At 48.0% G+C, this 23,083-nt stretch overlaps 1 protein-coding gene across 2 annotated transcripts in view; it reads left to right on the forward strand.

Moving 5' to 3' along the window:
* Window positions 1-23,083, forward strand: part of ZNF292 (zinc finger protein 292) — a 670,886-nt gene that overhangs the window by 131,543 nt on the left and 516,260 nt on the right. For both annotated transcript variants that reach the window (XM_078648177.1, XM_078648178.1), the window contains exon 2: window positions 11,643-11,797. In XM_078648177.1, coding sequence (XP_078504303.1) covers window positions 11,643-11,797 — 155 coding nt within the window. The remainder of the gene's footprint in view (window positions 1-11,642; window positions 11,798-23,083) is intronic.

Genomic DNA, 23,083 nt, shown 5'->3' on the forward strand with positions numbered 1-23,083 from the left:
TTGCTTTCTAACCACTATAACCTCTGCACACAGATCTAGCTATATACAGGTTCTATGTTCCTTGAAACATCATACGATGTTTCACAGTAATAAACCCCAAATTCCTTTTTCGGTCTCGCGACCTGTCAATGCGCATGCGCATTGAGCGGAAGCGAGACTATAGGGCTTTAACCAGACTTTAACTAACTGGCGATTTGATGCTGTGCCCGTGCGCTTTTAGGTCAATGCGCAAGCGCATTGACCTAAAATGCGCGTGCACAGCATCAAATCGTCAGCCATCTGTTGCCCAGCTTGGTGCCGCTCCACCCCCTGCGGCATCAAAGGCTTTCAAGGCCGGCCGGCCGTGCTTTCTGTTTCAGGAGCGCTGCATTGTTTTCGTGACTCGCATTTCTCCTTCCTTCCAGCGCTGTCTTGTTAAATATTTACTTTCTCGTTGGCTCTGCACACTCATTAGTATACCTGGACAATAGTGTGTTTTTTTCCGTTCAGTTTTCTTTCTGTGTGGAAGAAGGAACCACATTTTGGAATTGTTTCTTACGATTATTTACATGTGTAGAAGGTTCAGTACAAGACTGCACCATGCAGCTTTAAAAAAGCCTACCTTTTCTTCCAGCCGGAGTTATTTAACTGAGGGCTTCTCTGCCTATTTATCGTTTCGATAATCAGCTCCATATGAAGGATGACAGGCCATTAGTTAAATGGAAACTTAAAGCTTTCGCTAATGGATATAATTAAAAAGCTTTTAGCATACCTGGAAGCCGCGTTCACTAGGCAAAGCGGTGAATCTTTCGCGCTACTTAAACTCACGGGAACTTCCTATGAGCTGTAAACAAACAGAACGCTTAGTTTACTAAAGCGTTCGTTATGTTATTAAAGCAGTTACTGACAGCGTTATCCTATTCTTTGAAATACAGGCGTAGTTTTGAAAGCTTCATGCACAGGCTCTCCTCTTCGTATTTAATTTTGAAATATAACAGCGCAACAGTTAGTTTAAACAACATGACAGAACTGGCACGAATATAAAGCACCACAATGCCCAAAATGCACTGCTTTGTTGCACCAAAACTCGCTAGCCCAAATGCATGTAAGTGGCATTGAGAACGACAACCCCCATGATTCGAAGTCAGAAGCCATTGATGGGATGCTCCCAATTGGAAATGCCGCCACCTCACTTCGAAGAATCAGAAAACCAGCATTGGCATAGCCAATAGGTCTCACCTTTGGGACCTTGTGTTTAGTTTTTAACAGTGATGTTGCAGCAAGGATATTGCGCTGCATAATTAAATACTTATAAAGGTCCCAAAGGCGAGACCTATTGGCTATGCCAATGCTTGTTAAAGTAGTTTTGGATTTCATGTCAATTAGGTTATTATTTGCCTACATCCTTTCAACACCCCTCGTTTCCAGATAGATCTCGCCACACTCCCAATGTGAGGAGGGTGTTAACCTGTTATCTAGACAAGACTAATGACCCGAGAAAGTCAAAACAATTATTTGTAAACTATGGTCCTTTACGAACCGGATTTGCCACATCAAAACAATCCTTATCTAGATGGAAAGTCTCTTGCATAATCCTCTGTTACCAGAAAGTCAACAAAGCATTATCGGGAAAACTAAAAACCCATTTGACAAGCTACTGCTGCATTAGTTAGAAATATTCACATTTCTGAGATCTGCAAGGCAGCAGCATGGCGCTCTGTTCACACCTTTACAAGACACTATTGGCTTGATTCAGACTCTAGAGCAAATGCCCAAATAGGGGAAGCTCCTTTTAGAAATCTCTTTGCTTTAATGTCATACCTCGTTTCTCTTCCCTCGCAGGTTAGGGGAATGAGCTAACTAGTCTATTCCGGGCCGATGATTATCAGTGGAAATCTCCTGAGAGAAGGAATGAGTGCTTACCTGTAATAATTCTCTCTCTGGGGACTCTCCATTGAGATCATAAGCAACCCTCCCTCCTCACTGATGGAAGACCTTAAGTCCGGTTAATAGTGCGCTGTTACTGCATGAAGAACTAAGTCTGCTGCCACCCACCAGGCATGATTTGACACTGGAAGCCAAGGTGCTCTTCAAATGCTCAGTGTTCTATTGTCTCACTTACTTTACTGCTACCCATACAATGTCATTGCCTCTTCCTTCCTGGTCATTTACTGTGAAAGAAAATAAAGTTTGTGAAGATGTTTTTAAAGATGTCACTTTTCCTATGTATATATATGTGTGTGTATATTTATATATGTGTGTGTGTGTGTGTATATATATATATATATATATATATATTTTGTGCTGTGTAGTTTCTCTTACATTTTGTAAAGTAATTTAATGGACTTGGCAATATAGCCACTGCCTGCCTTAAGTCTGCAAAAAGGTCTATTTTGTTTGTCACTTAGAGAACCTATGATTGCACGTAAAACAATTCCATCTCCATTGTCCAACGGTAAGGTGTTGCAGTTCCCTTCCCAGTGTTGCAAGCCAATATAGCCAACCCTCTGCCTTATTCAGGTTAATTTGGTGACCTGCTATGAATCCGTATCCTAATAGGAGTGTGAGTACTTGTAGCTAGAGTTTGGGATCAAAGTGAGAGTTGGATATCATCTGCGAATTTGGCTAGCTTGAACGTATGTAGGTGGAATGCCTTACTTAAGTCATTGATAACCGATGTAAACCTTAAAAATTAACTAGAAAAATGTCAGATGCCAGTAATCTGATCTGCATATGTAAAGTTACAGAAAAGAGCAATAATCTTGAATACTGTCCTATGTAACACAGATTTAAAAGCACATGGGCATTTAAGGGCTGGGTCGTTTTTGCACTGTTAAATCCAGCAATCAGATATGTTGTTACATGAAGTGTGACAGATTCCTTTGTAAAGAATGATATCGGTTACCCCTTTGACAAATCCAGGGGATATAAGATTTGCGCTGTTTCCTGCTAGGATCTCTTTGGAAAAGCTTAGCTATCTGACAGGATCTTGTAATAAAAACAAATAATTCGCTCACACACACACTCATCCCTCCAAGCTGAGGGCAGTTCTCTTCTGCCATGGGCCTGTTGAAGTGTAATTTTCAATCCACTTCCATCCTTGACAGTAATGCATGGGGTAATGTAATGGTTCAGTTCACTTCAGTAATTGGCTCTTTAGCTCTGACAGCATTTTATGTTCACATGTAGACATCCACCTCGTTGGCAGGTACTTTGGTTTTCATTTTTCTTCCTATAGTTCTCTTTAATTTCCTTGCTTCTCCTTTTTTAATGTAATTTTTTACTGAAGAAAATCCTACAGATCCCCGGGCAGGGCTGACTGGCTGCTTGCTTTCCCCTCACTTCATTTGCTGTGCACCGCACATTGCAAGTCACCTTCGGCTAAACCAGGTGATGATTATGGAATGCTGTTGTCCTTATGATGTTATTCTTTTACCATTCCAAGATGGCAAACACGCGCTGGAACTCGTAACCAACTATACACTGTGCAAGACCCCTGCAAGATGTACAGCCACTGCTATGTTAATTTTCGTTATTGCAAGCACACACCTACCATGTTTTGATGTCAGCATATTTACTTTTTTCTACTAGTATGGTTTTTAATTCCTCTTGCATATGGTTGTGTGTTTCAGTGTGGTAATATCAGAGGGTGAATGCAGGAACGAGTCCGATGATATGAGTGCAAAGTTGAGTGACACTGCTTACGTGTTGAGTGCCTAATCCCATTAATGACCTAAAAAGGTACTTTTAATTCATAAACCAGACCTTTTGACATTGCCAATACGTGGTTTACTTGCCTTATGTACCTATTCTCTGCTTTTTCATTCTTTGTCCATTTAATTAGTTTTCCTCATAAAATTTGAATATTTGTGATTTTATTGTGTATTATTTTTCTTTAGTGGTGGATAAGAAACTCAAACAAGATACAGCCTGGCTTGTTTTTTATTTTTTTAAAAGTACCTTCCGTATTTACCTCTATCGCCAGCTGGTTTTGACTTCTTTACTTTTGTCTGTTGAGATCTTGCTCTTTTTTTTCCTTTAGAATGTAGACCATTTACAGCATATGCTTTTAGATTTGTTGACATGTCACACAGGCGACAGTAATTTTTCAAAATGCTACATAAATGAGGCACACCATTATGCTGGTAGGTGAATTTCAAAAGAGTAGAATTTATCTTTAGTTGTGTGGGGGAAGATGTGATGGACTAGCTCACGATTAACAAAACAACATTAAAACACAATCGAGAATAAAAAACACCCAACTGAAAAGGCATGTCCTTTTATTTTTCAAACTAGGAGCCATTTGTTCAATAATTTTATTGTTGGAGAAATACTAAAAGTATGTTCTCTCCTGTACATAAATTTGACTGACAAGATATGTTTTTCTTGCCCCTATTTCTCCTATTGTAGAAACCCTTTCGCGTGCACTTGTTAGTAATTAAGCTAATTACTTCAAGAAAATAAAGTGTTTCTCCTTCTAGGGATCCTCCCCAGGTTCATAACCTTACAGTAATTTCTGACCACCGACCTGGGGCCTGGGCCACACCCAGTTAAGTTTTTGTAGGATGGAGAAGTTCGAGAGGGTCAAAGGATGTTGAATACTGCATTTTCTGAAAATTCTACTTGGTGCTTCAGTGGATTGCTCCTTATTGCATCATTCTCTGATACTGTGACCAGATTATTAGTGCCATTAGTAGGGATGTTTGGTAATCATTCTTGAGAGCTCTTGAATTCAAATGGTGAGGCATTATAGGGGTCAACATTGAGATATATGTCTGTATCTGTCATGGACCATCGTCTGTTTGCAATGTGCACAGTGCTTAATATGGGGCACAGAAGCATGTCATGCCCTGTATGTCACTTAGCACAGGGTTATGGCCAGTGGCTACGAAATCCTGTATAATTGCTAATGTGTCAAAGGGAATGCTTTGCCCAGTGGTTAAGAGGTTGACATAACATGGTGTTCGAGGCATGTGGGCTGCTAAATTCATATCTTAGCATTAGATCGCCGCCTAGTGTTGGGCTCGGATGATTGCACATTGTTGTCCTGGAAGAGTCTTCGAAGTATCCTGAGATAGGTGGCTCCTCCCCTGGACTACAGTGCGCATGGGCATCGGCTCCATCCCCAGATTGTTTTTTTCCGCCATTGGGTTCGGATGTGGTCTCGACGTCTTACTGTCGGAACCAAGAAAAACTAACTTTTAGCGGCCAAAAGGCCTCGATTTTCTTGCGTCGGTATTGTCTGCGCACGGTCTCGAGTCTTCCGTCTCTTGGAGCCGGAATAAGCGGAGTTTTCTTCGCTCTCGGAACTTTGAGGCCTTCTCATCGCGACACGACTGCAAGCCTTTTCGGACATGGAGCGGAGCCCGTTTAAGTACTGCCCGCTCTGTGGGTCCAAGTACCCACACATCGATCTACACCCCGTGTGTAACAAATGCCTTTCGCCTGACCACGACGACGGCAAGTGCAAGTTGTGTGCACAGTTCCGCTCAAAGAAGACTCTCAAGCTTCGGCGCGCGATGCGCATGGAAGCTAAACAGGCGGCCCCGGATCCGGAGAACATCTTCGGCGACCAAGACGAAGAAGACCAGGGTCATCATCTCCAAATCTCCCCACCCGAGACGGAGGTCGAGGCGGATCCGGGAGACGACGACGGAGTCGCGGGTCAAGGCCTTGAATACGTCGACGAGGTAGGAGACGACGATGAGATTTATGGGGCCGCGGCGGATAGCTCAGCGGACGAGCTCTGCCCCGAAGGTTACGAGGATGCCGACCGGGACACGGGATCGCCTGTCGGCCTTACCCAAGACCCGTTGCCGCAAGCCACAGCCCCGCCTTCGGGCCCGGCCACGGACTTACTTGCTGGGCAGACTGTTTCGAAACCGAAACCGAAACCATCGGGATCGACAACACCTAAAATGGCCGACCCGAAAACGAAACCGAAAGTTAAGGACTCGAGTGTCCCTAAGATGGCTGCCGTGCCGGTGAAACCGACGGTGCCCGCTACCCCATCGACTCCGTCGACCTCCGGTCCGCAGAAGTCGAAGAAGTCCGTCGATTCCGATGCTGCGAAATCGAAACCGACGCCAGAGGAGGGGTCCTCCAAGAAAGATGGTCGGCACGGGACAGCGGCTACGACGCCGTCAAAACCCGCCAAAGTCGGCTCCAAGGAGGCTACGCAGGCACACGGAAAGAAGTCTGTGCCCCGAACGCAGGAATCGGAGGCGGTAAAGACAGGATCCGCGCCCAAAACGCACAAGGCCCACAAGGACGTCGGATCCGAGGGGAAAATCAGACCATCCTCGTCAGCGCCGACACAAACTGTGAGTGTGCCGTCCCCCATAGCCGAATCACTGAAAAGAATCAGGGAAAAGGCCTTTGCCCCGTCGGCTCCGATACCATCAACGCAGCCGCGAAAAGACACTCCAGAGAAGCCGTCTGGGAAACTTCTCTTTATTTTGCCGCCGAAGGAGGCGCCAAAAGCATTTTCAACCAAATCGGCACCGAAACAGGTGATTTCTTCACCGACTGGCCCACTTCCACGTCAGGTACTCGAATCCGAGGACGATTCGGAGCATTTCATCGACGCTGACACAGGCAAACTGACCCTCTATAAGAGGAAAATCACTTCGGAGCCAGTGGACCCCTATGTCATCCCACTAAAGAAGAAGAGGGTGCCCCTTGACGCCTCAGGCCTCACGGAACCAATCCAGCCTCCTCCGAGACGGAGCCCTACTCCCTCCCCAGAACACTCTGCGGGTGAGGGGTATGATGAGGACGAGCAGTACAATTTCCCAATCAATGAACCTGATGTGCAACCGGATTCATATGATGACACTGGTGACCAGAACACCCAAGGTGCGGGGCAGGACCCGCAGCCTTTTAATACACGGGCATCCCCGACTGAGGATTCAGCAGGTTTTCATGCTCTACTCGAAAGGGCGGCAGCCAATCACGATGTGGACATGCATGCCGACCCTGTTGAGGAAGACTTCCTTTTCGACACTTTTTCAGTCTCTGAAAGGACAGTAAAGACACTGCCTATGCTTAAAGGCGTCCTCAAGCATGCTGGGGACATATTTAAGGAGCCTACGAGAGCGAGAGTGGTCAACCCTCGCATTGAAAAAAAGTACAGACCTGCACCTGCAGACCCCGCATACATTCGGGGACAATTGCCACTGGACTCTCTTGTGGTCGCCAATGCCAGGAAACGTGCCAACTCCCAGACTACGGGTGAAGCTCCTCCCCCGGATAAGGAATCCAAAGTGCTAGAGGCAGGGGGCAAAAGAGTAGCTGCACAGGCATCAAACTTTTGGCGCATCGCCAATACACAGGCGCTCTTGGCGCGTTATGATAGGGCGCACTACGACACCCTAGAACAGATTGTACAACACCTGCCTCCACAGTTCCAAGAGGGCACCAAACTGCTGATTGAGGAAGGGAAGCTAATCTCAAACGCAGCCATCAAGTGTGCACTTGACGCTGCGGACACAGCTGCTAGAGCTATCAACACTAGCGTTATGCTGAGACGACAAGCGTGGCTCCGCATCTCAGGGTTTAAACCGGATATTCAGACAACAATTCTTAATCAGCCAGTCAATCCTGATAGTCTGTTTGGTCCGGATGTTGACACCACCCTAGAGAAAATAAAGAAAGACACAGAAACTGCTAAGTCTATGGGGGCCCTACAGTCACAACAGTTTCGTGGCAGCAATTTTCGTCGCTCAGGTGCACGTGGAGTCACCAGAGGACAAATGGGTCAACAATCCCAGTTCGCAAAAGGTGGGGCACAATCCTCGTTCACTAAACAGAACAAGGGAGGTTACAGGAATAACAGCAACAGAGGTCGCGGCAGAGGAAACAACAGCTCCCGCACCTCTACTCCCAGCAAACAGTGACTCTCTGTCACTGCCCCCCGACCACCTAACACCTGTCGGGGGGAGACTGCAGCAGTTCCTGCCCGTCTGGAGAAACATCACCACAGACAGGTGGGTGCGACAACTAGTCCAGTATGGTTATTGCCTAGAGTTGAAGTCCACTCCACCCAACATCCCGCCAGGGCAACGGCCTATGTCCGCAGAGCACTTGCTCTTATTGCAGCAGCAAGTAGTGGTGATGCTGCAAAAGGGAGCAATCGAGCTCGTGCCGGTGGGGGAGGAAGGCACGGGGGTATATTCCCTGTACTTCCTTATTCCAAAGAAGGACGGATCTCTCAGGCCCATTCTAGATCTACGTCCCCTCAACCTGTACATACTATCAGAACATTTCCACATGCTTACACTGCAACAGATTCTTCCCTTGCTAAACCAGGGAGACTTCTTAGCAACCTTAGATCTCAAAGATGCTTATTTCCACATTCCACTACACCCGTCACACAGGAAATACCTCAGGTTCACTATTCAAGGCAGGCACTACCAGTTCAAAGTCCTACCCTTCGGAGTCACAACAGCCCCGAGGGTGTTCACCAAGTGTCTGGCGACAGTAGCGGCGCACCTCAGGAGGCAGAACATCCATGTCTACCCCTACCTAGACGACTGGCTCGTGCAAGCCAAGTCAGAGCAACAGTGCGCCGCAGACATGTCGACTACAATTCACCTTCTTCACGATCTGGGTTTCTCCCTGAACTACCCAAAATCGCATCTTCAGCCGGCGCATGTCCGGCAGTTCCTAGGTGCAACGATCAACACCCTGACGGCCATGGCTCAGCCAAACCAAGTCAGGATAGACAGCATGCAGGCTCTGATCCAAAAGTTCAGGCCACAACACTCGCTTCCAGCGAGAGTGTTCATGCAATTGATAGGCATGATGGCCTCCTGCATCTTCATAGTCCCTCACGCACGGCTACATATGCGCCCGCTCCAGGAGTGCTTAGCGAATCAGTGGACACAGGCTTGTGGGCAATTGACAGACCTAGTGTTGGTTACCAGTCGGGCATACGACTCTCTGCATTGGTGGACTCCACACAACCTTTGCAAGGGCCGACTGTTCCAAGAGCCCGTGCCGCAGATTGTCCTGACAACGGACGCATCTCTCCAGGGATGGGGAGCTCATGTGCTCACTTACACAGTGCAGGGACTATGGACGACGCAGCAACAAAAGATGCACATCAACTATCTGGAACTGATGGCAATCTTCATGGCGCTCAAGTCCTTCATTGTACATCTGTGCAACAAAGTCGTGCTAGTCCGGACGGACAACATGACCGCGATGTACTACATTCAAAAGCAGGGAGGCACCCACTCGCCACAGCTGTCTCATCTGGCTCAGAGCATGTGGAAGTGGGCCATTCAGAGGAACATTTTCCTCATGGCAGAACACCTCCCAGGAAAGGACAATCAGATGGCGGATCTGCTCAGCAGATACAGCCATCAAATGCACGAGTGGGAGATACACCCATCTGTTCTCCACCCGTACTTCCAGCAGTGGGGTCATCCGGAGATAGACCTGTTTGCCACAGCAGAGAACGCAAAATGCCAACTCTTTGCCGCCAGGTTCCCTCACCCACAGTCGCAGGGGAATGCGATATGGATGAACTGGTCAGGCAAATTTGCGTACGCTTTTCCGCCAGCCCCTCTAATACCGCTGGTCGCAAGAAAGCTAAGGCAGCACAAGATGACTCTCATCCTGGTTGCTCCAACGTGGGCGCGCCAGGCTTGGTACACCACGTTCCTCGAACTCTCAGTGGTGCCGCATCAAAGACTGCGCCTCACGCCCAGTCTTTTGACGCAGAACCATGGAGACATTCAGCATCCAGATCCACAACAGCTCAACCTGGCGATCTGGCTCCTGAAGTCCTAGAGTTTGGATACCTTAACCTACCTCCGGAGTGCATGCACATCATCAAGGAGGCGAGGAAACCAACTACTAGAGCATGCTATGCTGCAAAGTGGAAGCGTTTTGTCATTTACTGTACAGCCAATGACATCAACCCGCTAGATGCATCTATCCCCAACATCATCTGCTATCTGTTGCATCTTTACAAGTGCAATCTAGCGTACACTTCCATTCGGATACATCTATCCGCCATAGCGGCTTATCTCCAGAACAGGCAGCACCTCTCTGTCTTCAGGGTGCCTGCCATTAAAGCCTTCCTTGAAGGTCTGAAACGAGTCATTCCCCCAAGGACACCGCCAGCTCCGGTGTGGAACCTCAATGTCGTTCTCACCAGACTGATGGGACCGCCATTTGAGCCACTGCACTCGTGTGAACTCCAGTTCCTTACGTGGAAAGTAGCTTTCCTTGTAGCTATTACGTCTCTGAGGCGTGTCAGTGAGCTGCAGGCGCTCACAATCCAGGAGCCATTCATTCAAATCCATCCAAATAGGGTAGTGCTACGCACTAACCCCAAATTCCTTCCGAAGGTGGTGTCACAGTTTCATCTAAACCAAACTATTGACTTACCAGCATTCTTTCAAAACCCGCAAACGGTGGCGGAAAGAATGCTCCATACCTTAGATGTACGGAGGGCGTTGATGTACTACATAGACAGAACACAACCCTTTAGAAAAACAAAACAACTCTTTGTTGCCTTCGCACCACAACACAAAGGCAACCCGATTTCCAAAGCAGGGATAGCCAGATGGATTGTTAAATGCATCCAGATATGTTATCAAAAAGCCAAGCGCACTTTAACAATACCCCCCAGAGCGCACTCCACACGCAAACTGGGGGCATCCATGGCTTTCCTAGGGAACATTCCTTTAGAGGATATTTGCAGAGCAGCCACGTGGGTTACACCACACACCTTTACTAAACACTACTGTGTTGATGTGCATTCCAAGCAGCAAGCTGCTGTAGGACAGGCTGTTCTGAAGACACTTTTTCAGGTTTCTGCAGCTGGCACGGGCAACCGCCGCTGATGGAGGGACTGCTATGTATTCTATGCTAAGATATGAATTTAGCAGCCCACATGCCTCGAACTGAATATGCTACTTACCAGTATGCATCTGTTCTTGGCATGTAGGGCTGCTAACATTCATATCGCCCGCCCTCCTCCCCGGTGCCTGTCGCAGCTGCAGATATACTATTGTATTTATTCATTAGCATGGACATCCTTTACACTTTTCACTCCATCTTCTGCCACAATGGCGAAAAACAATCTGGGGATGGAGCCGATGCCCATGCGCACTGTAGTCCAGGGGAGGAGCCACCTATCTCAGGATACTTCGAAGACTCTTCCAGGACAACAATGTGCAATCATCCGAGCCCAACACTAGGCGGCGATCTAATGCTAAGATATGAATGTTAGCAGCCCTACATGCCAAGAACAGATGCATACTGGTAAGTAGCATATTCAATCTATATGGTGCATAGAGGCATTGGGCTATAGATGAGCTTTTAAATCTATTTAAACCTAAATATAGTTGTGCACCATTACTTGTCATGAAATAAGCATTTCAACAAATATACTTAAGTGACTAAATTCGTAAGTGCCTTACATTTTCTTTTTCTGCATTTTGAATGGACTAGCATCTTGCCTTGCCCAGATATCACCATGCCATGCGAAGGCAGAACTCAGATCAAGAGCTCCATTTTCTTTAAATATTTTGTCAATTATAAATGTTGGCAAGTGAAGCTGCTTGAAAGTGAGCACTCCTATTATACAATTGAGAAGTGCACTCAAAATTCTCGTTTATTCATCAATATATTCTTAATGTAAACAGACACTCCTGGAGTTTGCAGAGAAGTGGAAGACATCTGAAGATCATTTGCCTCTGCTGCAAGTTTACACTGATGCTATTGAAAGTTACTCAAAGGCACGGCCGTACCTTACCTCAGAGTGTGAAAATGTACCAGTTGTACTTCAACGATTGGCACTGTAAGTATTTTATTGCCTTAAAATCTGCTGGTTAGAATTGTCTTCATATTGTTAGTAACCAAAACATATGTTACATCAGCTGGGTAAATCAGTTTGGGTATGCCATTTGCAATAGATTTTTTTTTTAAACGGTACAAGCAGCATATTTTTGGTTGGGTGTAGGTTGTTACCCACTGTTATGGTATATGACTGATGTAGCTCATGGCATCTACTGAGCAACATTTGAAGGCATTCCTAACAGAAATTGTGCAAGATGTCTATATGCCCATACTCTTAAAGTACCAGGTTTATTAATACTTAACAATTTTGGGTGTTCAGTTTAAAATGCAAATCAAAATATTGTTTGAGACTAGATTATAAATGTTCGGAATAGAGGCCAAACATGGACTGTGATCTAAGGAATTTGTGAAACAGTGACGCTGAGAAGAGACTGCACAACAGATTTTCAGAATTCTACGAAGGGTGTTTGTTAGATAGAACTCAAAATAAGTGATCACACGCCATTTAAAGTTTTCTGACAGTTGACCTTTTTGTGTAAAATAGTGAACATTTCTCGTTGGTCATTGTACAAAACCTAGATGGTTTTCTTACTAAGAAATTTTTTTTTCTTCATCGTTGGATCATCCTATAATATTGCAAACCATATAATATCTACACCACTGTAAATGATCCATAAACCTTTGAAGTCAACCCCACATTTGCACACTAGTGAAACAGCTGGAAAGTAGATAGAAAGGGAAGGAAAGAAGACACGCTAAGCATTATTCAGGACTGAGCACTTAAAACATGGGTACCTCACACTCCCAACTGATAAAGGAAAGCTTATCGGACATGGAATAGAAAAGTTTCCAGGCAATCCTCAAACCTGGTTTAGGATGGCCCTTAATGCGGCTCCTCACCGAGACCATCTTTTCCACTTTTGAAAAAAAAATGTTAACACTTTATTTTGCATTTAGATATAAGTACAGCAGTATACTGGGACAGATAAAATCTTTCGGTAAGTACATGCATGTAAAATATACATCATCCATGGTACAGTCACTAGTGCTTTGCATTCATGTTACCCCAAAGTGTGTTTCTCGGATCCCCATATCACTAATGCCCTATCTATTTCAATCACAGATTCACATAAGTGGTGTTTACATTCAAGGCTTGGGCAAATATCAACTGTAGCAACAAGTCAAGTCAAAGAATTTATATAGCGCGCTACATACCCAGAGGGTCTCAAGGCGCTTGAAGAAGGGTGGGGGATTACTTGTCGAATATCCAGGTTTTAAGTTGCTTTCTGAATGCTAGGTGGTTCTGAGTGAGGCGAAGGTGAATGGGAAGTGAGTTCCAGGTTTTAGCCGCCAGGTAGGAGAAGGATCTTCCTCCCATGGTGGTTTTGTTGATGCGAGGTACAGCAGCAAGGGCTTGATTGGAAGAGCGTAGCTGGCGGGGGGGGGTGTAGAAGGAAAGTCGTGTGTTGAGGCATTCGGGTCCAAGATCGTAAAGTGCTTTGTGTGCGTGGGTTAGGAGGCGAAAAGTTATCCTCTTATTGACGGGGAGCCAGTGGAGGTCTTTCAGGTGACCAGAAATGTGGTCTTTACGCGGGATGTCTAGTATGAGTCTGGCGGATGCGTTCTGGATGCGTTGGAGTTTTTTCTGAAGTTTTGCGGTGGTACCGGCGTATAGGGTGTTTCCGTAGTCCAGGCGGCTTGTGACCAGTGCGTGGGTGACCGTTTTTCTAGTTTCGGTGGGGATCCAGCGAAATGTTTTTTTGAGAATGCGAAGAATGTTGAAGCAAGACGAAGAAACGGCGTTGACTTGTCTGGTCATCGAGAGTGAGGAGTCCAGGATGACGCCCAGGTTCCGTGCGTGGTCCGTCGGGATGGGTGCTTTTCCAAGGGCCTCTGGCCACCAAGAGTCGTCCCAGGCGGAGGGGGAGGTACCTAAGATAAGGACTTCTGTTTTGTCTGAATTCAGTTTCAGACGGCTGTGCTTCATCCACTCGACACGAACGGTCGCTCCCCTTGCCTCCTCCTGAGAAGACCTGGTATTGTAGCGCCTGACTCTGCGGAAATTTCTTCGTAGCGCTGACTGCTAACCTGTGATTGTAGCGCCTGACTCTGCCTCTGCAATTAGTATCATAGCGCTTAAGTGCAGACCTTTTCCCATTTAGTAGCGCTTGACTACACTGTCTCTATTTAAATCATAGTGCCTGCAGTGTTAGTGCTTTTCATAACGCTAGCGCGCACTTCTTGGCTGTGCTTGTTAGAGATACTTGATTTTAAAAGCGCCTCCGTTTCCCCTGCTGCAAAGCTTGTTGTTGTTGCTGCCATTTTGTGTGCAGCCCCTGGCCCTTCCCCCATCTCGCTCCCGCCTCCCGGCTGACCCTCCCACCCACGGAAACCATAGGACGTCCTCGGATAGAATACAGTCTCAGATGTGAGTAGTGACATGAGTCCTGGCAGCTCAGAGTGGTCCAAGGAGGCTGCTGTAACTATTAAAACTCAAAGCACGCCGAAAGACTCCTCAGGGCCCAGCCAATCCGCAAAGTACACAGAGGAGGAGATCTTAAAGCTCATTAGGGCTATAAGAAAAGATGGGGCTTCCGGCCCAAACGGTATTCCAGCCCAGGTCTTTAAAACTGCCCCCACCTTTTTTGCAACCATACTCTCCCCGCTATTCAATCACTCATTTGCCACTGCAATCCTGCCTACATCCTGGAAAGGCTCGGTCCTAATTCCTATACATAAAAAGGGTGACCACTCGAATCCGGCTAACTATAGGCTCATAGCGCTTCTTGACATAGAAGCCAAGGTATACGGCCGCCTACTACTAAGGGACCTGGAGGCCTGGGTAGATAAGAATGGCATTCTCCCGCCCTCACAGACTGGCTTTAGGGCCAATAGTTCCACCTGGGACAATATCATAGCCCTCTCTTACCTTGCGAAGCAAGCCAACATGAGGAATAAGTTGCCCCTGTTTTCTTGTTTCATAGACTATTCTACCGCCTTCGACCGAGTAAATAGGAGTCGGCTATGGGCAAAGCTTGAGACCTGGGAGCTCCCTCAAATTCTGCTTAAAGCCATAAAAGCTCTTTATGAGGGGACATGGGTCCAGGTGAAATTAAGTCCAACAATTACAACAGCAAGAATCGACACCAACTCTGGACTCAAGCAGGGGTGCGTGTTGGCCCCCCTACTCTTCAACTTGTACACAGCAGACATGGGGCAAGCTTTGAAAGATGCCAACTTAGTACCCCCAAGACTGGGGTAGCTGGGCCTGGGTACCCTTCAGTACGCAGATGACACGGTGGTCATGGACCACACCAGGGTGGGGCTCCAAAGAGCTTTAAACAGTCTGGCAACATACAATAAGGTAAATCGCCTTTGGATCAACGAGAGCAAGACAAAGATAGTAATCTTCGGCAAATACCACCACAAAAAACAAGCAACATGGTCCTTGGGGGAGCACCGAATCAGTACAGCCCCTTCCTACAATTATCTGGGTGTCTGAGTGTCAGAGAGGGCCACGGCAGTTAAACATCTAAAGGAGTTAAAACCTAGAATCGATAAAATTATTCTGTCCCTGAGACGTTTAAGCCATCGCCTAGCCAGCCCCTCAGTAGAACCTATGCTGACCGTACTTAGGGCTAAACTGATCCCCTCTATTACGTACGGCCACATAGCCTATCCAGGAGCATTTGAGAAAAAGATCAACGCGGCCCAGGTGAAAGCGTATAAACTCGTGCTACAAGCCCCAAAACAGGCAAGGAATAACAGGCTAAAGCTAGAAATAGGCTTGAAACACCCAGAGCTGACCCTTCAGGGGGACTTGTTAAAATATTACATCAGAGTTCTGAAAGCGCCCGAAAACAACCTTAAACACTTCCTAAAAATAATTTTTGGACAAGCGGGCACCCCATGGCACGCTATGGTGGAAAAAGGCATTGCCTCACTGAAAATCGACAGCAAGAGCTTACCCCTCCTTGAAATTCCCTATTCAGCCTCGGACCGAGGCGTAAAGCGCCAAGTCCAGATCATCTCATTTGAGCTTGATTGCTCATCACTTCGGCATAACTCATTAACTCTGGCCCTGGATAAGTCTTATATCCCAGGCAAACCTCAACCATACCTGCAAGACTCGCTATCAATTCAAGCGAGGAAGAAAATTCTGCATTTGCGCCTCTTGGCCCTCAGGATTGTGGATTTTAACCTAAAATGGGCACGTACAGATGGTGCCATCGCCTGCCGGCTATGCAGCTAACGCAGAGAATCCTGGCTGCATCTTCTGTGCTGCTGTACCAAGCTGGACAGCGATCGACATCGTCTGCTGCGCCCGGCCCTATGGAACCTAGGCTACAGAACCTGTAGAGAGGCCTCGAACTGGTGCTTCTCGGTAACTACGACCTGCCTACTAGCTAGGGTCGGCAAGTTCAACCACCAAGTCAGAATGGCACTTGAGCTCCACCAAAGGGCCACAGACCCCAAGGGTCCTGATATTGTGTAAGGAGTACCATCTGGAACCCCAACCATACTAGCTGATGGTGAATTTAGCATGGAAAGTACGTGGATTCACCGGACTTAAAAATCAAAGCAGGGTTGGTTTAGGGCCTCATGAAGAACATTCCGACTGACAGCTGGTATTGTGTCGAGAACAACCACGCTGAACTCCCACACAAGCTCTAAATTCTCAAAGGTGGGAAGACAAGGACCAAACAAAAATGTTTTATTTTTATTTTATTTTTTTATAGAAGTTTTAATGGACATAAAGTAGTGAAAATACTCGTTATGTTATTTTAAAGTTGTACACAGGGTTTTATCGGGCGAAGGGCTCTCCGGGGGGGGGGGGGCGTTCATGTGTTTTATACTGTAAAGATTTTAATTAATCGCACAGTCAATAAAGATTACTTACTATACAGTGATACAGTGAGTCTTGGGACAGTTTATCCCACTCCGGTAGGAACTAATCCATGTTCTGCCTGCGTGGGAGCGTCTTGCCGCTGCGCCTGCAGATATGCTCTGTAAGGTCCCCAGATATCTTTGGGCCTGGAGGTGGGAGGGAGTGTTGTTGCGTATATGTCACTGTTTGTGGAGCAAGATGCCATGCTCTTCAGCCATCCTTTCACCGAGGGCGTTGCTCTGCCACCTCAGTGGATGGCCACTTCCCTTTTGGCCAGGAGTCGACTAATGGCAACAAACCTACGAGTTGCCTGTGCGAACTGTGTAGCATATCCCAGCAGGGCAATCTCAGGCAAGGGTTCATTGGAACCTTGATCATGTCACTCACCATCTTCTGTATGACTACCCAGTACGAGTGTATGTTCGGACAGGTCCAAGTGAGATGAGCGAAGTCGGCATTTGGAGCGCAGCATCTGGTGCAATGGTGCGATCTGGCCGGGTCTATCCTATGGAGTCTTGCAGGGGTAATGTACATCCTACGGAGAAACTAAAAAGTGAATTAATTTGTGTTGACTGTTAAGGGAAATCTTTTTCGTGACTGCACAGCAGGCATCCCGTTGTTCGTCCGTGATCGGACTTCCCAAGTACGCCTCCCATGCTTTGCGTATTTTGTCATCGTTAAACGGCACAGTAGCAGCGCATGCCTTCTAGAGCTGGGACACTATGTGTATCCCTCTCTCGCTGTTATGTTACCAGTTCTTGTATAGCGCACAGCTGCCCCGGCAAAGGGGCTTTGGAGCCTCTTTGCTGGCTGCCAATCACTTTCGTAAGCGGAAGAAAGGAAGGGGGTTCCAGAGGGTAGTCCGGGAAGATAGCTCGCAGGGCAGAACAAATTCATAAAAGGACGAATCTATCCATGAACGTGTCATCCGGAAAGGAGGATTCATCATCAGGGTCAAATATTTGCCCGTTTGGGAATAGATCGCCCATCTTAGTAATGTCAAATTTATGGAATGTCTTCTGTATTAAATTTTAGCTGGTTATGGGTATCCATCTAGGGTTTGGGAGCGGGAGATCAGAGGAGTAGAGTAGTGGAGTGTGTGTAACATGATGCAATTGTTCCCATGCGCAACTAGTGGTCGATGCGGGTTGGATATCATTGGGGTCTTTGGGGAAACCATTCGCCAGTATCGCTGCCAAAGTGTCTGGGGAACTAAGTCCGACTCTGGTCTGAGATATGGAATTCTGTCATCAGGGTGGTACCATGCCTGTGCAAAATTACACTGCGCAGCTAAATAATATAGTCTTACATTGGGGACTCCGAATCCACCTCTATTGCAGGGGAGTGTCATCCGCCAGTTTACCCTGGGGTTCCCACCGCCCCAAACTAGCCTTAATAAATGGGAATGAAGAGTTAAAAAGAATTTCTTTGTGAGTGGGATAGGGATGTTTTGAAATAAATACAAACATTTTGGAAGCACGACCATTTTGATGAGGGAAACTCGACCCGCCATGGATAGTGCGAGTTTCAGCCATTTCTCGATCTGTATCTCCAGTTTAGAAATAGCTGTCCCGTAATTGCGGCAGATGATCTGCTCCGTATCAAGAAGCATATGTATGCCTAGGTATTTAACCGAATCAGTATTCCATTCCAGGGGGAATTCCAGGTCCCACTGGACTGTACTGGCAGTGAGTGGAAAAATTAGATTTGTGCCAGTTGATTCCCAGTTCGGAATATACACCAAAAGCAAAATTTCCCGGATTAGGGGATCCAAATTAGTCTGGGGGTTACGAACATATAAAATCGTATCATCTGCATACGAGACTAACAATGGGCCGGTATTAAACTGTAATCCTCTAAGAAGGTGTTTCTCTTGGAAGTGCCTTATAAGGGGGTCCATGGCTAAAATGAATAACAATGGTGACAGCGGGCAGCCCTGCCTGATGCCACGTGAAAGTGAGAAGGGGGGCGTCAATGTACCATTTAGTTTGAGTCGAGCCGTCGGCTGACTATATAGCAGGGCGGTCGTGGTAATGAAACCAAATGGCATTCCCATGCGTTGCATAATGGATAGAATGAAAGGCAATTCAAGGGAATCAAACGCCTTTTCTGTATCTAATAGAACAGCCACCGCAGGGGTTTCAGGGTTAATTCTATGTAGTGTGTTAAACAAAGTGCGTAGATTTAAGGCTGTCGAACAGTGAGGTATGAATCTAGATTGGGCCGGGGATATTATAGACGCCGTTAAGAGACAGTCGGCACGCCAGAGCCTTTGCCAGTATTTTGTAGTCTAAATTTAACAGTGATGATGGTCGATAGGAACAGCAAAACAGGGGGTCTTTGCTGGGTTTGGGGAGTAAAATGATGACTGCCTCATGCAGGGTGGGAGGCAGTATCTGCCGCTCAAGGACTTCTGCATACATTTCAAGAAGCTGGGGTATCAATAAATCTTTATAGGCCTTATCAAAATCTGCTGTGAAACCGTTGAGTCCCAGAGCAGAGGAACTCTTCAGGGCAGAGATGGCCTCATCTATGCTCTCCTCCGAGATGGGTTCAGCAAGGAAGTCCTGCATGAACTTGTCAAGGTACAGTAACGCAACTTCAGATAAATAACTCTCATGATCTGTTTTATCCGTACACAATTTGGTGGTGCATAAAGTCTTAAAGTAGGACAGAAATTCCCCCTGGATGTCCAGTGGGTCCATGATTAGTTGCCCCAATGTGGTTTTCAACTCTGGGATGTATGCCTTACAATAGGGGGGTCTAATCATTTGAGCTAGAGCTTGAACTGGTCGCTCACTTTCTCCGTATGCCCTGGCGTTATAATGCTTTCCCATAAAAAGTATTTTTCTCTCAGCGGTGTCTCTGAGTTCTGTGAGGAGGGACAGTCTGCGCTTGTCTAAGTCAGGACCTGACGCTGTTCAGTGTCTAATGCCCCTAATTCCTGCTCTAGGCGGGCTGTGTTGCACAAGTCTCGCAGTACACCGGCATTCTTGATATACACACTCCCCTCATGTATGCTTTGAAACCCTCCCACAACTGAGCCAGTGTTAAGGGTAAAGTAGTCTTCTATTGCCTCCCGTAATTCCTGTCGAAAAACGTCATCATCTAGTGCGCGGCTGGGGAATCGCCAATGCCTTTCAAAACCCTCAGGGCGCAGACCTTCAAAGTTGACAATACTGGAGAGTGGTCTGAGAATGTTCGTGGGAGCGTCTTGACCGCTTGGCACTAGCTGACAGTCAGGGGATACCAGCCAGTAGTCTAGTCTTGTCCATGTTTTATACTTTATAACTGCTACTGTAGTGAGTGTAGTCAGTGCGGTGCGGATTTTGTGTCCTACCTATGTCGATCAGTACGAAGTGTTCACAAAGTGAGCTCAGCGCCTTTCGCGCCCGTGGTTTGGGATCCGGCGCTCTCGATGTGGTGTCACGCGATAAATCCTGGACAATATTAAAATCACCCCCCACCAGAAGGGGTACCGGGCCTAGTTGTGCCAATTTGGAAAGCAGGGTGTAATAAAAGTCTGGGGGGGTCACTGTGAGGCCAAATACACGGACCAATGCTATTTTGGGTCCCATTAAGGTGCCCAGAACAATGATAAATCTACCTTCGCTATCGCGCAGTACTGAATTCAAATGGAAGGGTAGTCTCTTATGTTAGAGCATTGCTGTGCCCCTAGCGTGGGGCGTGGCTTGGCGCGCAATGGAGGAAGACGCGCTGAGGTAGAACTCCTGTCCGAGCTCCCCTTTCCCGGGCAGCTTCTCCGGCCTAATTATCCTGAATTGACCGAAACCTGCGGCGCACCTTCACACAACCCCCACCCACCCTCTGACCGACTGAGGGACGATCTGGTCGCTGTGCACCGCACCCGAGCCAGCCGAGACCCCGTGGCCGCTCCTGGCACGATCTCCCAGGGGCGCCCATTCACGAGAGACCGGGGATTGAGATGCGCCGCTAGGCCTGGAGCTGCGGCTTACGCGACGCCCTACCAGAACCCACAGCGCCGGAGGGGAGACACAGCCGCCCGGCCCTACTGCGTGACTGTACCTTGCCTTCCCGAGCCGCTGTGAGCGCTAAAGGCGGCGGAGGAGGACTGGCGGTGGCCGAGAGCTTGAGAGGCGTCGCGGCCCGAGATGGCGGCCTGAGGGGAGGAGCGGGTCACGACGACCCCAGCGACTGCATTGCCGGCGGAGTCGAGGGAACATCCCAGCTGCCCGGCGGGCCATCGGTGAGTGGGGGAGCGGGTGTGTTGCTCCGTCATGGAACGGCTGGAGGAATCTCTACAACAGACTTGCTCCTCCTTGGAGACCAAGATCGATGGCGTGGCGATCGACTTAACACACCTCAGGGCCGACCACAAGAAACTGCAGGACCGCACCTCGACCCTGGAAGAGGCGGTGTCGACACTGGCGCCCACAGTGAGCCAAGCAGACAAGCATATCCAAGACCTGCTCAACCGGGTGGAATTTTTGGAGGAACGTGTTGAGGATGCAGAAGGACGGGCACGAAGAAACAACATCCGGCTTGTAGGCGTCCCGGAGTGATGGGAGGGGATGGACCCAGTTCGTCGGGTAGAAACCTGGCTCCTGGATCTGCTGCCGGAGGGCGTACTGTCGCCTCATTTAGTGGTGGAACGGGCTCACCAAATACCCACACGACCCCTCCAACCGGCTCCAACCCCAGGCCTCTAATCTTCCGTGTGTTTAACTATAGGGACCGCGACACGATTCTACGGGAATCCAGAAAGCTTGGTGACATACGGATAGACAACGCCACGGTGATGTTTTTTCCTGATTACACAATACAGGTGCAAAGACAACGTCACTCTTTCCTAATAGTGAAAAGACGATTGCGACAGGCAAATCTCAAATACTCGCTGCTCTTCCCCGCTAAGTTAAGAGTGGTGGCGCAAGACAAAACGCACTTCTTCACTAGCCCGGAGGTGGTCGAGGCCTGGCTGGATGGAGGAATGGCTGAGGCGCCACGGAGGGCGCCGGGGACCACCACGACCACACGCACACGAGGGCCAAGACGGCGCCGCAGGCGCACAACACTCACTCCCCCCCGCACACAGGAGGAGCTGACTCGTCCTCCACCAACAGATCTGATCCTACAAGACGCGCTGCGCAGGGTCACGGATATCAGCAGCTCTCCCTCACCGTCTAACGCCCCAAATGCCAGCCCGACCACGTTTCCAAGCGATGATGAGGCAATCTACGGCCTGCCGGACTCCCAACAATCTACGGATCTTCTGGACGTCACGCCACAGACAGTAGACCTTCTCGGCTGAGAGGGCCCAGACGACTCTTTTCCCTTGTGATGTTGGGCTGGCGTAGCAGTGCTGGACCTATTCAAGCTAGCCCTACGGTGAGCGACCTGTATTGCAGAACACTGTGGAAGCTTCCCTGCCTGAAGCTGAGCGATGAAGAGACACAGTGAGTACCGTACTGACATGCACACATGACTCTATCCTCTACCCTGGGGGGAACATTGCCTCGGCTACATCCACATGCCTGCTAGAGACTTCTACCTTGGCCCCCCCCTTGGGGGCGGGGGCTCCTTACCACCTCTCCCTCCGTCTTCCGACACCAGACAACTCCTCCCTCATCCCCATGCTTCCATTATCCTGGGCGGGTGGATTCATGGACCTACCTGTCGGTCAAAACCTCTATTTTTTCGCCTGGGAAAGGAGATGTTACCCTTGCGGACAATATTGTTCTTCAGACTATTGATACGAAAGCCATTCCTTATCCCCCTTGAACTGTATAGTTTACTATAGCTCATTTGAGTGTTTGGACGGCGATATGTTGTGCAGCCGACCTCTTGGTATTATCTATAATGTTGCCTCTGTCTGGCTTTATATGTTCCCTTTTTCCCTTACCCTTAAACGCCCGTGGGGGGTGATGCATATTGTGTTGATGTTTAACAGCGTTCTGGGGCGGGGATGGAACCGAGAGTCCAGTGGGGTACCGCGCCCAGAGGGTTGGCCGTTGCTGGTGGGCGTGGGATTGACATGAGTGGTAAACATGGCTGATATAAGGATTTGCACCTGGAATGTTAGGGGAATGCACACACCAGCTAGACGGTATCAGATTTACTCCTATCTCAAACGCCATAAGAATAAACATTGCGCTACTCCAGGAAACTCATTTAAATAAAACGGAGGTACGCGCTTTACACCGTAGGTGGCGTGGACAGCTTTATGCCACGGACTACTCCTCATATGCACGGGGTGCCCTGTTGTGGGTCTGTCCTGGGACCCCCTGGGTAGCCACGGACATGCATGTAGATCCCGAGGGCAGATATGTGGCGGCTCAGGGTAGATTAGATGGAGAGCAGGTGGCGCTAGTATCCCTATATTCCCCCAACGTGGACCAACACAGCTTCCTTGCGCGCCTC

Source organism: Lissotriton helveticus, chromosome 6 (genome assembly GCF_964261635.1).
Source record: "Lissotriton helveticus chromosome 6, aLisHel1.1, whole genome shotgun sequence".
NCBI lineage: Eukaryota > Metazoa > Chordata > Amphibia > Caudata > Salamandridae > Lissotriton > Lissotriton helveticus.